At 38.8% G+C, this 19,341-nt stretch overlaps 1 protein-coding gene across 1 annotated transcript; it reads left to right on the top strand.

The window, feature by feature from the left end:
- Positions 1-2,795: 2,795 nt before the first annotated feature.
- pitx3 (paired-like homeodomain 3) lies at positions 2,796-19,094 on the top strand. The gene is made up of 4 exons (XM_036573432.1): positions 2,796-2,995; positions 10,191-10,314; positions 14,245-14,450; positions 17,622-19,094. The coding sequence occupies exons 2-4, from the start codon at positions 10,206-10,208 to the stop codon at positions 18,186-18,188; spliced, it is 882 nt and encodes a 293-aa protein (XP_036429325.1). The 5' UTR covers positions 2,796-2,995; positions 10,191-10,205; the 3' UTR covers positions 18,189-19,094.
- Positions 19,095-19,341: the final 247 nt, after the last annotated feature.

Here is a 19,341-nt window from a genome sequence, read left to right as displayed (position 1 = left end):
CAAATCCTAATAGTTTACACACTTCCGCCCTGCAACTTGTGGAAAATAAAATTACTAAGCAATAACTTTGCAAGGTAAGTCAATGGCAATACAAGACATGAAAATTCATGTTAAAAAAGGCTACCTGATATTATCTATACGTTGTGCAGAATGCTAACATAACATTCACTATACTTCACCTTGATATAACTATAGTTTATTTGGGAGAATAGAGCTCTGTGCTGAAAGACATCTGCTTGTAACAACGTTTCATTGAAAACGGGTGTCACACAAATGGACATTTAGCATAATTTAAAATGATTTTACTTAAAAGTAATTAACATTGAAGATAGCAGCTTTTCAGTTGATATAAGCTAATGGGAATGACTGAACGCCTAAATCTAGGTGACCCTATGCTTTAAATAGTTCAGATCTGAGCTATATACAATATGCAGTCCAAAGCTGGGAGTCTGGGACCCCAGTCCAAAGACAATATGAGATTTAATATGCATAAGTTCATTGAAGGTCCCACATAGTATATTTTACTTGTATTTTACTTTCTACCTTGAGGAGCATTTATGTTTGTGTGGACATATTTACCAAAAAACAATCACACTTAATTTTTGCATAATCATAGTCCAGGTCCTCTTTGTCTCATACAGTTAAACTGGCTGTTACAGTCACTGTGCTTTTAAGACCTCTGATCTGACTGGCAGCCCTATATTGGACATTATTCAAAAACCATAATTCTGTATAAATTCCTAGTGTTTAAACAGTTGTAAGCTGAAAAGGCAGATATGTGTATACAATTCATTACAAAAACAATGTATTCAGAATGGGCTGGTAGTGCAGGTCATGGATTCTATGAACTGTGGAGTGAACTGTAGAAACTTTGACAGTGTCTACACACTATGTCAAATGCTTTTACAGCAAAAAAATCAAGAAAATTAGTTTTTTTCATGATAAGAACCATTTATAGAAGAGACCTAAGGATTTAGAACTGACTGGGACTGATTAAATATGGTAAAAAAGTAAAAATGCATAATGTACTGTGAAAAAGTTAGACACTACCCTTCATTTATTAAATTTCCAGTTAAAACAGGCATTAAAATTATTCATTTTCAGGAAATGAAATTATATATAGATGATTCTGAGATTATATATGAGATGATAAGTTAAAGGAATATACATTTAAAAAACAGCCATTTCCAAAAGTGGAGTTGGAACTATGATTAAAAGATACAGAAAAAAATGGGACACCTGACAACCATGCAGGACCTGATAGACCACCAAAACACTTACCATTAATCAAACTGGTTAAAGCTTTTATTTTTGAGAGACACAAGAAAATCAAGCTCCACTCTTTCTTCAGATCTGAAAAAAATCCACCAGCATTTCTGTCCATCCTTCCACTGCGAGAAGACAACTCAACTCTTTGGGTCTGCAAGGGTGTCTAGCTGTCAGGAAGCCATTACTGAGAAAAGGAAATAGAAAAAAGGAGAAAATTTGCAAATCAAGTGAAGCTGTTTGTGTTCTCAGAACAATGGACTGACCACCCCAGAGTCCAGACCTCAACATCATTGAATGTTTTTGGGATTCCTTAGATTGGGAGAAGCAGAAAATGCAACCAGCTTCTGAGACTGAACTTTGGAGGTGCGGAAAAATATCCCTGCAGATTTCTCTGACATGGATTTTATATTGATTTGTTTTGACTTTTGTGTAATTTTCTGTCAAATTTATATATTTTCTGCTTGATTTCATGACATTGAAAACTTGAAACTCTCCTCAAAAATATCTCCTGAAAAATAAATGAAAGAATAATACATTTTGGAGAGTACTCTAAATGTTTTGTTTTAAGACAGTTTCATTTAAGGACTCCTCTTTATCTTAGCAAGATGATTTTTTTACATCATCAAAAACAAAGTAGAAGTCCAACAGCACTTTATAAATCTGAACTACACACAGCATCCAGTTTGTTTTACTCATCATGTAGGCTTTTTCAGGGAGCATTACTTCTTCATTATTACTCATGTCTGTTTTCATTGGTGAATCATGCCTTCCTTGAAAAATAAGCCTAGAATTGTTGAAAACATGTCCACGTGGGAATCAGAATGAACAGTGCATGAAGATTTACTAGGAAGACTTACAGACATTCTCCACATGAGAGAACCACTGAGACTTCGAGTGACTTTGATGGAATATGCATAAAAAATAAAAGCCTGTTGGGCTCTGGATGCTTTAAAAAAAAAGATTTTTGTCTCTTGTGATTCAACAAGAGTTTGTGGTCATTTGAAAAACTAAAATTAAAACTTAAAGCTTTGGTAAAAGGTTGCAGCAGCACTGTGATAAAGTCTTTGACATCCTCTAACAAGGCTGTAGGTCAAGTCCCACATGTGCTGTAAAAGCAGCTCTGCCATTACTCTTCAGAGCCAGACATGAAGAGTCCTTCGTGTTTAAGCTCAGAAGGTCCATGTAGAGACCTTTTTACTCAAGTAGTTCAGTCCGTCTCATCCAAAGTGAGAGAAAATAAAGCGAACAAAGCTGAAAAATTAGAAATAAAAGCCGTGCATAAAATGTTTCTGCGCGTGATAGGCGTGATTGTAAGGGCTACCTGAGAGTGATGGCAGGCATTTGTTGAGAGTAGAAAAAGCCGGTCTACGATCAGGCGGTCTTGCTTCTGAGAGCCCCCTTTGTAAGAGCGCGCGCGAGAGGGGAGAGAGAGAGAGAGAGAGAGGGAGAGAGAGAGAGGTGGGCAGTCCTTCTTTTCTGCCGTGGACCTGTCGCACAAGATATTTAGCATAAAGTCAGTCCCCCTCTGCATGGGGATCACGCCTTCACTTTTCCAGCAGCCCTTATGACAGACAAACACGAGAGAACGAAACGGGAGCTTTTGGCATTTTTGCAGTCCAGGGAACTTTCTACATGACGGCTGAGGGCTACATCAGTTCAGGACAGCAGTTCACCCACGACGAAGTTGCGTTTTGCGGGGATTACTTGCACCAAAGCGGGATCTGATGTGAGTAAAAAGCCACATTCTGCGTAGAGAACAGTGTGATGATGCTCCCTTACAGCAGGGTGAGGCGCAGTGGGGGGACAGACTGCGCTCATAGCCCCGCTGTACTGTAGCATGTAGGCTACTAAACGTGAATGGAGCTGTATGAGTGCACCGCCGGAGTAGCAGCGCATCCAGCCCAGCCCAGCTCAGCTCCCGGCCTGCTGGCGAGCGAGCTAAAAGCCCAGGACAGGCACCACGGTGGTGACGGATGTAGATTAAATGATCCATCAGATTCAGTGCACCCTGTATTTCACGTGTTTAAAAAGTCACTGAAACAAAGTTCCCGTATATGAGTTCCTACAGTTAGCTTAAAACAGAGCAGGCTGTGGCTAAACTTCTCCGCATCCGGTCAGACAGCTCACTGTTCAGCTAACGCTCCGTTAAAAACGCGCTTAATTCCTGTATGAATCTCCAGGTCCAACATGTCGCGCAAATTTTACTCTCAAGACTTTATAACGCCATAAATGTTCGCTTATGTCAGTAAAAATAACGTGCACCGGGTTGCTGTGCATATACTTTGTGAAATTGCCAGTTGAGATGAGTTGAACTGGCTTTGAGTTCAGCTCACAGCATCAGCTCACACAGCGCAGTCAGTCAGTACAGGCGGTTCAGCTTATCACGTTCAAACGAAGTTCTAGATGTTAGGAGCATTTTTATCGTTGACTACCGTCTAAAATGCATCATTAGCGCACAATCTGCCGTTAAACTTTCACATTTGCGTAAATTTACTCCGGTCAGAAACGTGTCCACTCTGTGGTAGTCATATGAAAATGTTCTTCTCTCATAATAACTGGCGCAGAACTCTCTGTTGTTAGAAGTGCGGATATTTCAGAGGTCAGAAATATTTGCGGGATCTGCTCAAATTGATAGGTGGCAGGTGCTCGAGCCGCAAGAGACAGTGAGGAAAAACTGGCCCCCTCATACTGTCTGTTCTCCACAGCAGCTGCTGCGGAATTGTTCATTTAGGACGATGATTTCTTTTTGTGTTTTCTCAAAAAATTTACAAAATAAATACAGGAAAAAATTAGTTACTGATAAAATAAAATGGTGCTTGAAGTTGACATGATTAAACAATGTGTTAAACAGCTCATTAATAAAATGTATTACGTGAACACAATAATTGTAAAAAAACAAGTAAACTAATAGAAAGCAAGTGTGTTGAAAACGTATTTTATACAAGCACGAAACACAATAAAATCACCTTTGCCGCTTTGCCGTTCATTAAATAATAATGGCTATTTATGTCAAGGCCATATATATATATATATATATATATATATATATATATATATATATATATATATATATATATATATTATTTTGAATTTATTTAAAATTTAAAATATAACTGTAAGCAGCCGGATATTTATGAATGTGGACTTTCACGCTCACATAGTTTAAACGTATTAAGCAATAAATAAATACCTTTATGGCACGTTTGACTATAGAAAGCTGATGTGATCGCCGTTTCACCTGCAGGCTATTTTTCGTGTGTCCAGTGGTTAATATGATCTGTTGTGGGCTTTTCCGTATTTGCGAGGTCACACTGATTTTGTTTAGACCATATTATTGTAAAAGTTCGGTCGCTTTGGTATGCGCGCGAGAAAATTATGAACAAAACGGCGCGGTCATGCAGATTATGAAAGGTGTGTGTTTAGAAAGGGAAACTGACCAATTAGTATGATTTATTACGTCTCACTAGGACTGAACTTTCAGCTGTCTTGGGTGCAAATGTAGGCAAACAGAGGGACATGATCTTGTGTGGGCTTTACCAGTGGGATTAGACCACCTCCATCGGGCCGTCAGTAATTCGTCACCTCTGGCTCGGTTTGGGTCTCCTCACTCTACTCCTCTACTACAGAGCGCGGATTCACTGCACAGCCGCGTGCGGAGCGGGTCCTGAATAAGTTCAGCACACGTCTGTGTGGAGAGAGTTAAATGCTGCATCATCACATAAACTAGTGCATTAAGTCTGGAAAAGTTTACATAGTTAAACCAGAGAGAAGGTTCGAGTAGCGCCCTGTGTGAAAAAGGAGCAGCTCACTGGAGGCCATCTCTCACCACATTTCTATTCCCTCTTCTGGCTTTATGTGAATAGTGTAGTGTTGAAGATGCGCTGCTCGTGCAATATTCCATCAGCAAAAAAGAGACAGAAAACATTTGTATCTCGGTCCAAAGATTAATAGCGCGTGTATAAACATGAGCAGTGTTATTTTGAGAGGAGCGCTCCGAGTGTGTGTGTGTGCTGCCTCACGGATATGCAGAGGTATAAAAAAGAGAAGAAGGAGAAGAAGAAAAAAAGGCGCGCTTTAACACACACGGGCAAATGCAAATGGATGTTAGGAGGGTAGAAATTAACATCTACAAACATTGGGTGGAAATTCCATCTGCCGCCAGCTCGAGTGGGCCCTTAATAAGTTCTCAGACAGCAAAGTGACACACATCTTAATCAACTCTTAATCCGAGGAATTAATTCTGGACGCGTTTATGAATAATTCCCAGCCTAATGCCGCAGCCCATGGAAATGCGTTTAGTCTGCCTCTGCCCAGCCAACAGATGGACCGGCCAATCTCCCGAAAAATGAGAGGATTTTCCTCGGCGTTATCTGTCCTCTTATTAGATATATATTTTAATGAGATCGATAGCTCATATGCAAACCGCTGCATTAACGGAGGGCGCGCGCTCGCCTGTCGATACTGAACCGTGTTTAAGAGCTTTCTTCTTCTTTCTTCTTCTTTAATGTCGTGTAAATATGACGGTCTCTTTAGTTTGTGCGTGAATCTATATCTGCGTCTCAAACCGTAGACTGTCCTGCCTAACAGCACGTCAGAACAGCACACCGCCATTAGCACTTTCATTAGTAATGTATGGTTTACTAGTCCGTGATTTGAGACGCGGCCGATGAAACAGTCAGTAGCTGTGTGGTTAGCAGGCTGGACAGAAGAGCAAACGGCGAAGTGGCCCGTGATTGAGGCTGGAACACAGACGAAACTTCCAAACCTTCTGGTTTCCAAACAGGGTGTTTGTACGCCTGTTAAATTAGCTATAAAATGGCCATAAACAGAATCAATGTCTCTATAGTATTATAACAACAACACGATTATTATTATTATTATTATTATTATTATTATTATTATTATTATTATTGTCGTTGCTCTTGTCATCTTCTTCTTCTTCTTCTTCTTCTTATTATTATTATATATTAAAATATTATTATTTTTCTTATTATTATTATTGTTATTTTTTATTATCATTCTATATGTTTTTGAAAATGCCATTGCTGGCCGTTTAAGTGCTCTTTTTACTTTTCGATACATTCGAAATTGGTAGCTGATCAATTATTATTAATATTTTTTTGCCTGTATTCAGCACCGTTGTTTGCCTTCAGTTTATGCGTAAAAGACTTCAGTTTAACCCATAGACATCTGAGGTGAACTCAGGTCAAGAAGATGCCTCTCTCTCTCTCTCTCTCTCTCTCTCTCTCTCTCTGTCTCTCTCTGTCTCTCTCTCTGTGTCAGACTTTTATAAGATTGTGTAAAATCTCAGACTGTGTTTAATACTAGCTGTGCTGATTTAAGGTGTTTTTCCTCATCGTTAGCCTGATAGCCTGTTACTGAGTAGAATAGATTCATAAGTCTCTCTCTCTCTCTCTCTTTCTCTCTCTGTGTGGAGTTAATGTGGATGTAATGTATATGTTGTACCTCCCGAGGGGAGCAGTCGAGCAGTCACACCTTGTTCCGGACTCAATCACTAGCCCACGTCACCTACTAATTCCAGCCTGAACAAAAGCAGGAGTGAACTTTAGTCTATGTGAGTGTGTTCAGGATGTGGCAGTGTCCCCTCCTGAGCTGAGCATTCCTCCTGAGACCCTCGCCAGTCTCTCTGAATGATCTGTGTCCAGAGCTCTGAGGCTTTAATGCGCTACACTATTAAAAATAAAGATCCGGAAAAAGACCATTGCCGTATAAGAACCGCTCTTCTCTCCCTAAGGAATCTTTCACTGTGTAGTTCTTTGAAGAACCATTTTTCGAGACATGTGAGTTCTTTTAATTAGAGTTTTTATATTAAAGCCAAGAACCTTAGGAACCTTAATTTTGCTAAGTCGAAGTATCTGAAATGGTTGTGCATGTGCTCTGTTGAACCTGCACGGTGCCAAATGCATTCCTCTTAGATGTTTCACTCATCAGAGATAATAGGTGGCTCTTATTTCATGATCTTTTTTTCTGATCCCTCTCATCAATCAATGCTCATCAGCAGCAGAACATATTCTCTTACAGTGATCAGATAATGAGATCAGGACAGGCTGTCCATGACAACTGAAGAGAATGACTCATGAATACAATTTAACAGAGAAAATGTCAAGCACGAGATCTATTAAAAATAACCTGACTGTGGTGGAGCATCTGTACAGTGTGTGAGGGCATGATTGATGTCAGCGTTAGTGTTAGTACCAGATTTCCCCCAAATTTAAGATCCTAACATTTATGTGATATATTGTGTTGGGATTAAGCCTAGTCTGGGATTAAATTGCAGTGCCAGTGATAATTTCCCAAGTCGAAGTTATTTTAGTCTACATTTAAACTGGAAACAAGCCCTGGATGTTAATAGACACCAATGTCTACCATATTTTTTCATTATTAAAGGCATGGACTTCATGTTTCTGAATAAAAACAGGTAAAACGAGGTCTTATGTTTTGTTCGGTCTGGTTTTATTTTCTGACTGAGTAAACATCCCGCTCTGTCAGGTCTCATCACTGCTAATCTCCACCCTGAGGGTCCACCTTGTGAATACTGATCACTACATGATTTCTCGTTCAAATAAACACGGTTATGTTCAGATCATCTTAACCCCATGCATAGCAATAAGATTTTTTTTTCTTTGCCAGAATGGATGAAGTCATGTCATTCAGCTTACATCCACATAATTCAACATGTTTCGCGTTTACTGATGGTTGCCTAACAACAAGGATGCATTCGATGGGGGCATGTTTTGCATTTTTATTGGTATTTGTACACAGGAATGCTGACTTTCTGGCTGTTAGTCCTGCATCATACTCTATTAAAATGCGAGTTCAGTTATCTCCAGACAACTGTTAGTGAATTTATTTATTGTATTTATTTGAATAGTGAATTCTACTTTTCAGAGATTCTGAGACCCAAATCTAGACTAAAAATCACTGTTAACTGGGGGATCATTACTGCAATGCAATAAAGACTAGGTTTAATCCAAATGTATTAACAAATAGTGTAATTATAGTGATAAAATATAACATTCACGGTAAAGACACAGTTTGAATATTTTAACCTGACAGCTATGGTCCCAGCAACAAAAAGAAATTCCTCTTCATTTTTATATTTTACATAATTTGATTTTTTTTTTAAGAAGAAGAAGAGCTGCTCTCACTCTCAGGAACACCACAAAGAAGAACAAGTCTGAGGTCTAACTTTATGAAGTGAAGATGCTGAAATGATTTCTACCATTAAGATCCATGATTAATGATAGTAATGACTGTAAAAAGGAGCTTTAAGTAACGTGACCTTCGTGGTCAGTGAATTTAGAGCATTTCTAACAACAGTCTGTTGTTGTAATTGGTATAAATATTTGTAGCCTCCCCTGGACTGAATAACAGCAGCTACAAAATTAGCGTCAACATTATTAGTAAATTGCAGAAATGGGAAAAAGGAGAGAATTAATCAGTATCTTAATTTGCTTTAAACTGTCAAAACGCCGAGTCCAAGGTCATCTGGATCCTTGCGCTGAAATCGTTCTTCGCTGAGGTGAGGGGGTTCTGAGCAGGTGGGCTCAGTGGTTTTACTGCGCTGAGGAACTGAAGCAGTATTTTACAGCCTGTTTAATTCAGTTCTCGCCGCGAGTCCTGAGCCGCGCTGAGGGACTGATTCTGCCCCGTATGAGAGGTGCTAACTGCTGTTGTATAAATACACGAGTTGTTATTTTAGCTTCTATTACGGAGCATCGTTCCTCGCGAAACTGCTATTTAGAGATGGAGAGTCATGTGTTTGCGCTGAGATCCAAAGAAATGGTTTAAAATTAAACTTAAAATAAAAAACAATAATGAAATAATCCGTGTCGGTTAGATATTACACTTTTCCACAGATCGTTATGATGCATTGTGAGGGGTTATAAACAGTTTATTACATAATAATAATATATAATAGAGTAATTTCGTATACCGTTTGTTATACAGTTAAATGTTGTTATACAGTTAGATTTTCACATCACTTTTCAGACAGCTTTTTATTATTTATTTATTCTTTTTTTTTACTTTTTATTTTATTTATTTATTTATTTATTTATTTTTGTCAGATGTAGTTCTCTTTTATTGAGCTTTAGTGTGCAGAAGACTCTGATCACTCTTTACCCACCGGCTGATGTTCCACTGCGCTGACAGCTCTGGGACTGATCTCATTTCTAACGGCTCATTTCTCAGTTCATTTCTAAGTTCATCGCAGCTCTGACAGTTTTACACAGTTTTACACTAAACTACCTTGCCGTAAACTAAACTACCGTGCACTGCGAGTGCGTTCGCCTAAAGCAGGCTACTGTTTTCGTGTGAAAATGCGAACAAACAAGTAGAAAAGGCAGAAACACCTCAGTTTTAAACTACACTGAGCGACAAACAAGTCATCACGGAATCCTCTGAGATGAAGGTGGAACGCGGAGAAAATCGAAATTTGGAGCGTGTCATTAAATTAGAGCACCAAATGAAACGAGCTGGGTTCGTTTTAGTGTTTTGGCGTCTCTCATTGTGAGGAAAGTGAACGAAATCTGTGCTGTAGGCTACAAATTTATTACAGTTTGATTGTGAGATCGTGCTACGTGTTGTTTTGGTGATTTTACACATTTTGTGTTAAAAAGCAACCCAAAATGTGTCATCCATAACCGGATAAAGAAATATTTCAACACATTTTGTGCTAAAAGTAACAAAACTGTATCGTCTCCAGCTGAACACACTGATGTGTCTAGTTAGAGACAGAATGTGTTGTGTTTTTTAACTCGTATGTGCTGCTTCATCTGCGCTGATGGAGCGTATTGCGCTCAGGAATGTTGCTCTCTTCTTGTTTTTTATTCTTCCGTGTGCATCTATTCTGCTTGTGTTCTAAAGCTGTGAGTGTGTGTGTGTGTGTGTGTGTGCAGAGGCTGGAGGGGGTTATGGATTTTAACCTGCTGACGGAGGCCGAAGCCCGCAGCCCCGCGCTGTCGCTCTCCGACTCCGGGACTCCTCAGCATGAGCAGAGCTGTAAAGGCCAGGACACCAGCGGTCAGTCCTCACTGAGAATCCAACGCAAACACAAACACGCTGAAAATCAAAGCAGATTTAACCATAAAAGTCAAAACGTGGGAAGATCACAAATAATTACGCAATCCAGTCTCACATTATTCCGCATTCATGTTCTCAGTAACACTAAGGCAGTGCTGCACGCGCTGGACGACCATCGTTCCCTTCAAACGCGAATATGAATGTGTTTGGGCGCTCGTGATATCCCCGCAGCTGATAAACGCATCACAGCTTTTTCAGGGGGAATTCAGCGCCCAGCTGATGGCGGTCGCGCCAGTAACTGAACGCAGATGCTGGTTTAGAGAAGAGCTACAGGCTGTTTAAGACATCAGCCCAACTGGAAGTCCACGCACATTTTAATATTAGCTCTGTCAAATGATTCATTTGCCTCCGGCCTAAAGGCCGGTTAGAGGGGACTCGGGGATTTGTACCCCGCGCACTGATGCTCTGACTTTGGATCCAAAGGGTTTAAACGCTGATTCACACTGAGAATGAGTGGAGCATTCATATAATCCAAAAGTAGTAATTTTCTACATCGCTGTCTTTGAAATGTAAGGTTTTCAGCTGAGAGATAAGAAAACTGCCCTCTCAGACAAAAGGTACTAAACTGTCATTGGGGTGGTCCAACGTAATTGTACCATTGCAATTCTATTTTCTAAGCTGTATTGGCTCCACACACTCTGATTTGTTTCGGGACTTTTTATTTTATCATGCTGTGTTAAAGCATCAGGTTATTAAAATGTACAAATATGTACCTTGTCCCTTGAAAAAACTCATTTAGTTTTTTTTTTTTAATTTGGACCTTAAAACCACAGTTGTACCTTTGAGGGCAATTTTACATTATTTGTACCTTGTTGAATGAAAAGTACATTGTTAGAAAGAGACTGTGCAGGGTATAAATAATGTAAATGGTCCCTCAAAGGTACAGCAGTGTTTTTTTAGGTCAAGTTGTGTACCTCAAATACGTTTTTTTTCCAGGTGAAAAGTATATATTTGTACCTTTTCATAACCTACTGTTTTAAAACAGAACAATAAAATAAAAAGACTGGAGACGAGACAGGGTGTGTGGAGTTAATACAACTTAGACAATATCATTTCAATGGATTATGATACTATTATGTTCCCTGACTAAATGTATGTACCCTTGAGGGTAGCACCCCAGTGACAAGAGGGGTATTGCCCCAGTGACAGTTTAGTACCTTATTTTTTTGAGAGTGTAAACCTGCACTTTTTTCTGATCATGTGGAGCAGCTCATCGCTGAACCTGAAGCACTTTGCTCATCAGATTACTAAAAAGGGGCTTCAGTTATGCTATATAACTTCATTCATTTTATGGTAAATAAATACGTAACTACACTATTCTTATTACTATTATATCACAAATAAAATGAGACAGCTGTGATTATTTGTGTTAACATCTCTTACAGTTTGGGGGAGGGTTGTACTCCATATGTTCATTCTCATGTTTTCGAGATAGATAAACTAGAGCTCAATAAAAGGTCACTTTTCTAAACTGGGGAAGACACACTTTGGATCTTACGCTTATATAATATATAATATTATACTATTTGTGGAGAACATTGAGACATGGACAAGCAAATGTGGGAAAGGTGTAGTAGTACAAAACCCTGCTATGAAAGACCAAGAGAAACTTAAAGGAAAGGAATCTGTGCTGGAAAACTTCATTTCTGAAATACTGTCAGTTTTAGAGCTTCAAAACAAATATATCACAGGCAGTGATAAGAGGTTGACATGAAAGGTGGGTGCATCTGAGTTTATGGAGCCCAATGGAGATGAGCTTCTCTGTTTTTAAGTGAGCTCTCCATCTTTAAAGTGGAGCCTGTTAACAACAAATGAACTGGGAAAAATCTAACATATATGAGATTGCAGTTTAATAAAAGGTCAAGATGTTCAACAGAAGGTCAGACTGTACTGAAACGCTTATGTTTTTTGAACGGAACCAAATTTTTACAATGAGAATTACATTCACACCAGGAAAACAGAATAGTTGAAGTTGATTTTAGTGCTATTACTGCGCTCCAGAGGAGCCATATAGCTTGGATTATTTACTTGGTGTGTATTTTTATAAACTGAAATCCCATAGTGGGGGACACGTGGGATACATTCATAAGATATTACACTGCTTGTCATGAAATAATAAATACTCACGTTGAATAAACACTGCGACCAAATCCCACTGAGAAAAAAAGTCGTACAGCATATAGTCGTTTTGTAAAACACTTTCATAAGACATTTAACTGAAAAAAAGTTAAAGCAAGTCTTTATGAGGTAACATTTTTCTCATAATACTGCAAACTGAAGGAAAGTGAAGGGGCTGCAGATGAATTCACATTTAATTGGAGCCAAATGTGCAGAGGGATGTGGTGGCCACTCATAAATCTTCTTATAACAAGCCTGCAGGCATCAAAGCACGCCAACAGGCTTTCATCATAACGGCCAAACAGATAATCTCTTTCCATCAGAGCGAACAGAAATCAGTGCACTGTAAAGGGTACAGACTAATCATTTGGAACTGATCGTACAAATCTGATCAGTACTTGTCATCTTGAATTGTCTTGTTCCAAAATGTATTGTAGACCACTTTCGAGAACTTTCTTTTTTTATGATATACAGTCGTACGTAAAAGTTTGAACACCCCCTGTCAAATGACATGGTGAAAATAAGTTACACGTCCTCCACAGAGAATACACTTAAATATGACTATGACTATTTTCTGCAAATTTTGCCTTTGGTAGAGGAATAAAAATGTGTTTCATTACATGTCAGCTGTTATTAGTTGTTATTTGAAATGGTTACAAATGGATATACAGCATTTTGGAATGAAACTCTTTAAATTACATCTAAATATATTTTCTTGTTCAGAAGGACATTAAAATATAACCTCAACACTAACAAAAAGATGTATGTTTATCATGTTATTGTGTAATTATTTGGTAATTACTTATCAAAAAATGTCGAAGTATACATGTGTGATACTTCATGATCCTAATGTCTGGACATTTTTTAGTATTTTCCAGATATATCAGTTTATTACATTCGCTGTTGTCCTAAGAAGAAAGGTATATCCTCATATATCACTGCTGTGGGAACAAAACGGTAACATTAAAGGAGAAGGAAAAAACCTACTTTACTTTTAATGTAAGTCAACCAGACTTTTTTCCAAGTCATTTCAGGCCATTTCTTTTGGTTCATTCATCATGAAATTTACACACAGGGCAACAGGCATTTTCAGATTATGTCAAAAACTGAAAAATGAGGGTAAAAATGGAGATACAAGGTTTTGTTCTGACAGCAGTGATATCCTCATATTGCACATCTTGGATTCTTATATTTCTAAGAGTTCCATATTAAATATTGGTATGGGTAATTTGAAGGGAACTAAGTTCTGAAAATGTGTTTGTCCTCTGGCATAATAACAATGTGCTGTCGTGTTGGTTTATAGTGGCACTGTGGAGTGCTGGAAAGCCTGCTGATCATTTAGAAATGCTCCTACAGTTAAGCCCTTGCCAAACAGCTCCAAACCTGCCCTGTCACTAATGCCTGATCCAGGGATTATGTGGCCAGCTAATTTAGCCCCTTCTGTGAGGTCTTCAGTTTGCAGAAATCTGGTCCACTGAGAGAGGATTTTCCCCCAGACATAACAAAAGGGTGTTCGGGCCTGCTTTTCACCTTACTTTTGTGTCAGTCATTATTTCTTTGTCTTTGGTAGGCTGTTGTTCGAAGACTTTTTCCATTTGTAGAAGCTACAAAATATGTACACTGGTTCCACATGAACATTCGTATTTTAGAGGTGTGTTTAGAGAAATAAGATATCATTTCAATGCAACTGTATGATGGTACATAAACAGTCAGAATCTATATAGTCCTTTTTTTCATCCTGCTTCTGTGTAGATACAGAGAAATCCCATCAGAATCAGACGGATGAGTCCAATCCAGAGGACGGCTCTTTGAAGAAGAAGCAGCGCAGGCAGAGGACACATTTTACCAGCCAGCAACTCCAGGAACTGGAGGCCACTTTCCAGAGGAACCGCTACCCAGATATGAGCACGCGAGAGGAGATAGCTGTGTGGACAAATCTCACAGAAGCACGAGTGCGGGTATGTGTGCTGTGAAACACCGAATGAGCTATAGAACAGCTCATTAAATGTTCATATAATGATGATTAGCGATGTAATAATGATATATAATAAGAAAGACTTGACTGTACTTTGTTGGTGCTGTAAATAGAATAGAATAGAATAGAATAGAATAGAATACCTTTATTCTTAATGTAGAGGTACAAGATTCAGTCTGTGATGACAGCTGTACTCAATGTGTACATCAAAAGTGATGCATTGAATTAATTCATTCATTCATTCAAATGTGTACCTAATTCAAATATTATTTCTGCACAAAAAAAATAATTATTGACAAAAGTGAGTAGACAAACAGAGACAATTGTACTTATGCAGCACTGGGACCTTTTATTTTATGTGGAAAATAAGTACACTTTTGAATCAAGTAAATTCAATGGACTTTATCGGTGTACTCTCTTTACTCAGCCATTCAATGAGATAAGGGCTGTATGTCTGTACTGTAGATCTTTGTTCTCATGTGATCTTTCAGATGGACATAGATACATTGCCTATTAATAACATCTCTAAACTATGGAACACACACTTTAAATCCTATTTTTATAGAATATACAATTATACAAATATGCTGGATTAATGGAAAATGCAATGTCAGCTTAAGCAGGTGACATTACACCATTATTCCAGTTTACCTGAACTTGCTTTAGCAATTCCATTTATATCACAGTATGTGATGTAATACAGCTGTGTTCATGTAAAAACACATGCAAGTCATGTGCAAATTCAGTGCTATTCGTCTCAAATCACAGCCAGCATTTCTGGTTATTGAAGCACGGTGGAGTATAAGGCAGGTGGGCTCCTGGCCTGATGGATGACAGTACAGTCACTGCTTTCCTGCCTGCCTGACATCTAATGGATCAAATTCATGTTGGACAGAGGAAAGGTCACATAGCATGCAGTCTTGGTTGTTATTTTGAAAGAACAACAGGGCTGGAGCTGCCCCTGTCCTAATGTCTATCAGTGGCCTTCTGAACCATGCATGTATGCCACTAATCCTAGCTGGACACTCACTCCCGCCACATAGCCCAAATGCTTCTTCTGTCATGTTGATTTATGCAATTGAATGAGTATGCGTTCCTAATACACTCTCAAAGCCTAAATCATGGCCCTGACCTAAAGCCAAGCTGACCCACACTGCCTTTAAAGGCCTAGCCGTTGGACCACACAGGGTTGAGAGGGATTTTCTTAAAGAAAACTTGTAGCACTCGTGCTGCTACTATTGGTCATTATGTACCTTGTGGAAGTGTTTATTGTCATGTATGAAAATAGTTTGAATGAAATGAAGGGTTTTCATTTTTTATAACCTTGATAAACATGACCAAAGTGTTTTCATTGTTGTAGTCATCATTTTTATGTTTTGTTTTGTTTTTAATAAGTAAGGACTTGAAAATAGAGAAAATCCTGAAATTCAGTTCAGTAAGTGAATGACTTGCCATAGGCATAAGACTGCACTATTAGATGAGGGAGTGAATCTGTCATGATATAGTTGAGAATCTAAATTAAGACCAGAGTCACCCTGACAATCCAGCTAACATTTGACATTCAGTTATTTCTGTGAGGCCTTAAACACCATTGCCAAACACAAACGTCACTGGAAAAGTAGGAGAATGCTTCAAAGAGGAGGGGATTCCCTATCACTTAAAATAAGCTTGTATTATGTGTGTTGAAAATACACACAACCATAATACAGCCATGTGATGTACTAAACTCGAGCTTCGTGTCCATTTGAGCTCCTCACAGCTGTAGGGAAAAGTGGTCTGCTGAGATGAACTAGTCCTACTTTCAGTATTATTCTGCATTTTAGTGCATGATTAGTTTAAAATATTGAGAAGAATAAAATATAAAACATACAATGTGCTATAACGTTTGCCCAGGCCACATTTTATGTTTTACTTTTTTCAGTATGTTAAATTTAGCACATAAACAGTGATCGTGCATCAAATGTGTTCTCTGTAGTGGATGTGCACTTAGAAAGTCAGTAAAACATAATTTGACCAAAGTGCACAAACTTTTGCATGTGACTGTACATGGATTAAACTTTTCTGTTTGCCCTTTTTGGTATCTGACAGCCATCATATCATCAAACGTCTACCTATTAGTGAGCGTTAGATGGATTTCTAAATATTCTGTTTTATTATGAATAACAATTGGATTTCACTCTTTAATTTTATTCTACAATTCGGCTGGCTGTATGCTTAAGAAAACAGATTTTTGAGGAGCTAAATTCAATATTTTCTTTTGAAATTTGCAATTAAAACTTTAATCCACCTATATCCTCTAAAAATAGGATCTTAAATTTGACTAATGTGAGCGAAGCTCTCTCCTGACATTTCTCATAGAAGCGGCTCATAATAAGTGAATAATTTAGTTTAATAAATCAAAGCTAATATGGTTTGATAATTCATAGTTCTCCTATTAGTAGAAGTGTTCTTTTTTTTACTTTAGTCATTTCCCCCTGAAGTATTATTTTAAAAAGTTGGACACAAGTACACCCTGTTGCAGTGTGGAAAAAAAGACATTTATACTATTATTTTATTATAACATCATTTCAGTGTTAACATTACAACTTTTAAAGTATGTTTCTTTCTGTATTTGGATGAATAAATGAAAATTCTAGAAGAAATCTCATAATAATTGATATAAAGGGCCCATAGCATACATATTTGCTGTATTTTACTTTTTCCCTCTGAGGGGTTGTGAGGATTAATTTACCAAAAACAGCCATGATTCATTTTTAATTGACCATTTTCAAACATCTCTTTATCCCTCAGAGTTAAACAGCTGTTAAAAACTGTTTTTGTTACTGATATATGTATATGATATATGTATGTTCTGTAGAGTGTCTTTTTCAAAAAGCAGGCCAGGCTGTAAAATGCCATATAACTTAAGCTTGACTGGGCTGTAGGCCGAATAGATGAATATGTTGGTTTTCCTGACATCACAAAAACAATATATTTGAAAGGGGCTTATTTTTCATATATGGACTGTAGAGATGGGGGAGTGACTGATAAATTTTGAAACTTTAACAATGCTGCTCTATTTGTTTTCCCATGCTGTGGGCCCTTTAAAACTTAAAACTAATGATAGCATTATATTATGTAGTTTTGACTTGTTCCTATTTGCCCTTTAATCCAGGTATGGTTTAAGAACCGACGTGCCAAGTGGCGAAAGCGAGAGAGGAACCAGCAGGCTGAGTTGTGTAAGAATGGCTTCGGCGCTCAGTTCAACGGACTCATGCAGCCATACGACGACATGTATTCTGGCTACTCCTACAACAACTGGGCTACCAAGAGTTTGGCCAGCAGCCCCCTATCAGCCAAAAGCTTTCCCTTCTTCAACTCCATGAATGTCAGCCCCCTGTCCTCCCAGCCCATGTTCTCCCCACCAAGCTCCATCCCCTCCATGAACATGGCCTCCTCCATGGTGCCCTCGGCAGTGACAGGGGTGCCAGGATCAGGCCTGAATAACCTGGGGAACCTGAACAACCTGAACAGCCCCACGCTGAACACAGCGGCGGTGTCGGCGGCCGCATGCCCATATGCCACCACGGCCAGCCCGTACATGTACAGAGACACCTGTAACTCAAGTCTGGCCAGCCTCCGGCTCAAAGCCAAACAACACGCCAACTTTGCATATCCAGCTGTGCAGAACCCTGTGTCCAACTTAAGCCCCTGCCAGTATGCCGTGGACCGGCCCGTATGAACCTCTTCTGCCTGACCCATCTGAGTCCCCCTCCTGCCCACAAACCCAATCCCACTCCAACCCACCGTTTAATTGTGAGGCCTCACCCAGCAGTATGGACTATTTAAGAACATGTGTTTTTTTGAACAAGACTGAGTGCCATAGGAATAAGCTTCACGAGGAACTAAGAGAGAAACAAACTCGAAAATGGACCATGTTTCAAAGGACTCCTCCAGAATATGCAGAGACTTTGACGCTGAACCGACCAACTGTTAAAAAACAGGATCTCTACCATTTCTCCACTGCATGACTAGAGTGCAGTACAAAGAAGAGGACTCCACGGCCCTCTTTACTGCACTGGTAGGAAAAGGCCAATTTAAAATGTCCAAATTGCTCTGACCACCACCACGTGTACAAGGCACATGTGTTTGCAATACAGGCAAAAGGATGTACATAATAGACTTTCTGTTTTTGTATGTGACAAAAAAAATCTATGAAAAGTAGTACTTCAAAGATGAGATGAGCATGTTCCTCAAGAGCAGAACCTGGATCGATGTGCCACGAGTACCTCCTTAGGAATTTTAATCTTTGTTGTGAATTCCTTTCACCTAGGTTAAGAGGTCGAGGTCAGAGGTTGCTGTCAAATGGAAGATGAAAAGTAGCAAAGAGTAGTTTGAGAGAAAAACAAATAAGTACACGAGTAAAAATATGTTCCAGCTCTGTTGGAACCCAGAAAATTAGGACTTTTTCAAAAAAAAAAAAAGAAAAAGAAAAAAAGAAAGCCATTGAATATATAGTTTTGTGTGGTGTTCTAAAAAAGGGAGTCTATGACTGTAAAATAATGTATGTAAGAGTGCAGTTGTTATAAAACAAGTTTTTTTTTTGGTGTAGCCTGCTTGTCTCATTAAAAAGGAAAATAAAGAGTTATTTGTTTTATGAGTAACTAACACACTGAAAGAATCTATGATTCAGAGAATGTCAGAATGTATTTTGCCACACATCACTCGCCACATCGTCCAGGTCAAAAGTACACGGAATGTCAAAGTCCCAAAGTCCTTGTGACCCCATAGCAACATTACCTAAGCACCATGGCAACACCATGCAGCCAGACTGCTGTGGAGAGGGAGAGCGGCAGATGAAGAGAGATATAGATGTTCCTGTTGACTCGTCACTG

The sequence above is a fragment of the Colossoma macropomum genome, unplaced genomic scaffold, assembly GCF_904425465.1.
Source record: "Colossoma macropomum unplaced genomic scaffold, Colossoma_macropomum, whole genome shotgun sequence".
Lineage (NCBI taxonomy): Eukaryota > Metazoa > Chordata > Actinopteri > Characiformes > Serrasalmidae > Colossoma > Colossoma macropomum.
The sequence above is the reverse complement of the archived record's forward strand: the minus strand, read 5'-3'. Positions and strand labels throughout refer to the sequence as shown.

Coding starts and splice junctions, on each gene's coding strand:
- pitx3 (XM_036573432.1), top strand. CDS start 10,206: ATGGATTTTAACCTGCTGACGGAGGCCGAAGCCCGCAGCCCCGCGCTG. Junction 10,315..14,244: donor TAAAGGCCAGGACACCAGCG/GTCAGTCCTCAC, acceptor GCTTCTGTGTAG/ATACAGAGAAATCCCATCAG. Junction 14,451..17,621: donor TCACAGAAGCACGAGTGCGG/GTATGTGTGCTG, acceptor CCTTTAATCCAG/GTATGGTTTAAGAACCGACG.